General features: G+C 45.8%; 1 protein-coding gene across 1 annotated transcript; it reads left to right on the forward strand.

Moving 5' to 3' along the window:
- The first annotated feature begins 3,817 nt into the window (after nucleotides 1-3,817).
- MC3R (melanocortin 3 receptor) lies at nucleotides 3,818-4,902 on the forward strand. Its single transcript, XM_012467205.2, has one exon. The coding sequence runs from the start codon at nucleotides 3,931-3,933 to the stop codon at nucleotides 4,900-4,902; it is 972 nt and encodes a 323-aa protein (XP_012322628.1). The 5' UTR covers nucleotides 3,818-3,930.
- Nucleotides 4,903-5,121: the final 219 nt, after the last annotated feature.

A 5,121-nucleotide genomic window follows, 5' to 3' on the forward strand; every position in this document is an offset into this window, starting at 1 on the left:
GATATGGGTGAAGGGGAGGAAGGCAGCAAATCACACTGTCACGTATGCACCTAAGCAACAACCTTGCATGTTTTTCACATGTACCCCAAAACCTAAAATGCAATAAAAAAAAAAAAAAGAAAAAAGAAAAAAAAAATACAAAAGCTGTTAACTTTGAGGAAGTCCATTTCACTTTTTTTTTTTTTTTTGAGTTAGAGTCTCACTCTGTTGCCCAGGCTGGAGTGCAGTGGCACAATCTCAGCTCAACACAACCTCTGCTTCTCAGGTTCAAGCAATTCTCCTGTCTCAGCCTCCTGAATAGCTGGGATTACAGGCGTGCACCACCACACTCAGCCAATTTTCATATTTTTAGTAGAGACAGGGTCTTGCCATGTTGGCCAGGCTGGTCTTGAACTCCTAACCTCAGATGATCTGCCCACCTCAGCCTCTGAAAGGGCTAGGATTACAGGTGTGAGACACTACACCCAGCCCACGGTTTTTTTTTTCTCTCTTGTTGCTCGTGCTTTTGAGAGTGGGGAAGGAGTGCTGAACCCTGTCAGCTTGTCAGCAAGGAGAGAGGGTGGTAAACTGGTGTATGAAATTTAAGGAAAGCTGTTAAAAAAAAAACAGTTGACATTTAAGCTGGATCTTGAAGAATAAGGAGGGTATACCAGGCACAAAATTGAGGAAGAGCTTTTCAGGCACAGAGATCACCTGGATTTTCTCCTAGAATAAGAATCTTCTTGTTACAGTTTATTATAACTGATTCAAAACAAACACCCCCACATATGCCAACAACATATGGTAAACACTGACAGAGACTGTCATGTCTTGGAATTGTTATTAATAAAGCCAATTCGTTCACACAAGATTCAATTAAAACGTAATGCTGCATCTGTGCAACTCCCCCAGGAAAGTGGGGAGTGGTGTTTGCAGAGGACCAAATGAACACTCAGTAGTGATGACGATACCTCGAGGACACAAGTTTTAAGTGCTAGGTCCCATCTGCTCTCTTTGAAGGCTACACAAGACCAGAGAAGAAAAGCAGGAAAAGGTGGTCTGAACTCAGTGCATGCCAAGCACAGAGCAGGAAAAGACCTAGGAGATAATGAATGATGCCTGCCTTATAGTCTAGCTTTGCACATACGACTAGTGCCCTTGAAACCACAGCCTGGATGTGACCTTGAGGGTGAGAGAAGTTCCCAAAAGGATAAAGAATGTGTTTCTTTTCCAACCTGGAAGAATGGTGGATTGGTATCAGAAATTAGGTTGTTCTGTTGAAAATAAACAGAAGTGGAAATGTATATTCAGGGCAACTTGAATTCATGCTCTTGACAAAAACATTTTTTCAAAAAAGCAAATAAACAGAAGTATTTCTCCTGTCCCTCAATTCATAGAATGAAACTCCAACTGACATGTATTTTTTATTTTAGTAAAAACTGCCAAATGGTGAAACTATTGACAAACACTAGAAATGCATGAGAGTATCTTCCCAAAAAATTTAGCATCTTTTTATTTCTTGTCAATCTAGCTAGGAAAATGATATTAAAATCTCATTCTGACTGGCATTTCCCCGACTTCCTAGAAGACTTCACATCTTTTCATATTTATTAATCATTTGCATTTCCTCTTCAGTAAATTGTTATCTATATCCTTTGCCCAATTTTCTTAGAGGCAATTTATCTTTTTCTTATTAATGTGAAAGTAGGCTTTGTATATAAGAGAGAGTAACTTTACCTATAGGAAATGTTTTCATCCTGTTTTTCTTTTAACTTAGTTCATGATGTTTTTCCATACTAAATTTTGGATTGCTCATCTTGTTTAAGATCTCTCTACCCCAAGGATCCTAAATTTTCTTCTATTTCCATGTGCATCTTTTTAATATTTCTCACACATACGCACACATACATAGTTACATGGACAGATGGATCATTAATTCATCTAGAGAGAGAGAGAGAGAGAGTATACAGCTGAAAAAACTCAGTGTTTTCTGAGTTCATATGAACTATACACAGAATCGAATCTAACATGGACTAAGTGTTAAACCATACTTCCTAGAACAACACTACATTAGTAGACCACCTGCTAACTTCTGCCTTTCACATTTTCCAGCTTAAAACACCTCCATCCTCCCCATTATGTGAGAAAGAAGTAGAAGCATTTCTGACTGCTCCCTCTCCTGTGATCCCATAACGCATCAGTTTTGAAGCTGCACTATCCAACCTCCTGAATATTCTCTGACCACCCTCCAAGTCCCCATGGCCTCTCCCTTGCTCCAGCCCACCATCATCTCACCCTGGGTCTTTGCAGCACCTCTGTCCTGGACTCCCTGGCCTACATGCTCATTTCTTCTAATTCATTCTCCACCCTACAACCAGGAATATTTCTAAAATGCACACCCCATCTCATTCCTGTGCTACCTACATTTCTTCCACAGCCTCCACTGCCATCAAGGTGCTGTTCAAGGTACTGTTCCCACATCTGGCTGAGGCTGTCCTTCAGGATTCAGGCACTTCTCACCTTTTAAAGAAACCTTTGCAGCCTCGTTTCTCAGATCGTGTCTCCCATTTCCATGCTCTGACCAGAGCAGACTACTTTCAGTGCTTCAAAAAGCCCAATATTCTTTTTCAGTAGAGCTCAACTGTGACTATGCCCCAGCTCACCTGTCAAAAATTGCAAACACACTTGTCCAGGTCTTACACCTGGGTGATTCTGACTCCGGGGGTCAGGTGGGATCCCCACATCCACAATCTGTGATGAGTCCTATGGCCAGGGTGCTCTCTGGCTCCAGGCTGCAGGTGTGTGATTCCCTCTGCCTGAAGTCCTCTTCTACCTCCTCCAGCTCCAGCCCCCACCCCAGACTAGATATGACCTCTTCCTCCTTGAAGTCAAAGCATAGGTGCTCCTTCCTCCAGAAATTTTCCTTGACCATCCAGGATAGGGCTCTTCCTCTTTGCATCCCTGGTTTCCTGGATTTTCCTGATTCAAGCATTCATTGATTCTTCTTCTTCCACCCCAAACTCTGAGTTCAGGGAAGCCTGAAACAGTGGCTGCTGTCTTGCTCACCACTGTATTTCCTGCACCTCAGCAGAGACCTGACACATAGTAGGCACTCAACAAATGTTTGCTAAACAGCAACAACAGCAAATGAATGAATAAACAAATGAACAGATGAGTGGATGCCTGTGGCAGTTTCCATGACAAACAGAAACAGCTCAGCCAAGCCGGCAAGCAGACAGCAGTGTGGCCTGCAGAGGGCACCAGTCTGCTTCTTAATCTCCCTGCAAAATCCTCAGGGCCAGAGATACCTGCTGTCAGTCAGAGAGGTGCCTGATGCTCAGTGGTCATTCTGCTGCACTGAAGATTAAGTAGGAGTTGTTTACCCTTGGCCAATATAAAAAACCTGAGTGTTCTCCCTTCACTTCTAGCAACAGGTAACACATCCCCTGTCTTCCCATGAAAAGAGCTGTAACTGTAGCAACCGGTGGCAGGTTTTCCGTTCCCAGATGGGTAAGTGAGGAGAGACAAAGATAGGGGTAAGAGGGAGACAGAAAGAAGACAGCTGGTAAGAGACGCTATGATGTCTTTTTTCTATGTAAACATGGTAAAAACTGCTCCTCCTGGAAGAGCAAAGTTCTCTGTATGTCTCCAAGCTACTAACTTGCTTGCTAGCTACTAACTAGCTACTCTCCCTTGCTCCCTCTCTCTCTTCCCCCTTCTCTCTCTCTTTTTCTCTGTGTGTACATCCCTGTCTCTTCCCCCACCCTCTCTCACTATCTCTCTCTCTTCCCTCCCCATCCTTTTATTCTAGGGGAGAACAAAATCTAAGTCCAGATTGAACGAGCATCCAAAAGAAGTATCTGGAGGGAGATTTTTTTCTTTCCTGTGAGCAGCAGCAGCTTCCTACGGACCCTGCTGGAGCCCCAGCTCGGATTAGCCCTTCAGCCAGCAATGAACGCTTCCTGCTGCCTGCTCTCTGTTCAGCCAGTGCTGCCTAATGGCTCAGAGCACCTCCAAGCCCCTTCCTTCAGCAACCAGAGCAGCAGCACGTTCTGCGAGCAGGTCTTTATCAAGCCCGAGGTATTTCTGACCTTGGGCATCATTAGTCTGCTGGAAAACATCCTGGTTATCCTGGCCGTGGTCAGGAACAGCAACCTGCACTCCCCAATGTACTTCTTCCTCTGCAGCCTGGCGGTGGCCGACATGCTGGTAAGTGTGTCCAATGCCCTGGAGACCATCATGATCGCCATTGTCCACAGCGACTACCTGACCTTGGAGGACCAGTTCATCCAGCACATGGACAACATCTTTGACTCCATGATCTGCATCTCCCTGGTGGCCTCCATCTGCAACCTCCTGGCCATCGCCGTTGACAGGTACGTCACCATCTTCTATGCGCTCCGCTACCACAGCATCATGACCGTGAGGAAGGCCCTCACCTTGATCGTGGCCATCTGGGTCTGCTGCGGCATCTGTGGTGTGGTGTTCATCATCTACTCAGAGAGCAAGATGGTCATCGTGTGCCTCATCACCATGTTCTTCGCCATGATGCTCCTCATGGGCACCCTTTACGTGCACATGTTCCTCTTCGCGCGGCTGCACGTCAAGCGCATAGCGGCACTGCCACCTGCCGACGGGGCGGCCCCGCAACAGCACTCGTGCATGAAGGGGGCAGTCACCATCACCATCCTCCTGGGTGTGTTCATCTTCTGCTGGGCCCCCTTCTTCCTCCACCTGGTCCTCATCATCACCTGCCCCACCAACCCCTACTGCATCTGCTACACCGCCCACTTCAACACCTACCTGGTCCTGATCATGTGCAACTCCATCATCGACCCGCTCATCTACGCCTTCCGGAGCCTGGAACTGCGCAACACCTTCAAGGAGATTCTCTGCAGCTGCAATGGCATGAACTTGGGATAGGATGCAGGGCCATGGAGACGATCATCAGTCGGGTCACTTCTGACCCTCCATCCAGCCAAGATGTTCAGGAAGAAAAAAAAATACTTAGAAGATATAAAAATGTGTTAACAGCCAGATTGCACCTGTCTTCTGTTTTTAAGTTTACAAAGCCTTTTAAAGGGGAAAATGGTGAATAACAGGCTCTCTGAAAGGATTCCAACCTGGGTAAGTCACAAACTC

This window comes from Aotus nancymaae, unplaced genomic scaffold (genome assembly GCF_030222135.1).
Source record: "Aotus nancymaae isolate 86718 unplaced genomic scaffold, 86718_ANA_hifiasm-v0.15.2.pri h1tg000029l, whole genome shotgun sequence".
NCBI lineage: Eukaryota > Metazoa > Chordata > Mammalia > Primates > Aotidae > Aotus > Aotus nancymaae.

Bases quoted from the DNA above. Each gene is read 5' to 3' on its own strand.
- MC3R (XM_012467205.2), top strand. From the start codon at position 3,931: ATGAACGCTTCCTGCTGCCTGCTCTCTGTTCAGCCAGTGCTGCCTAAT.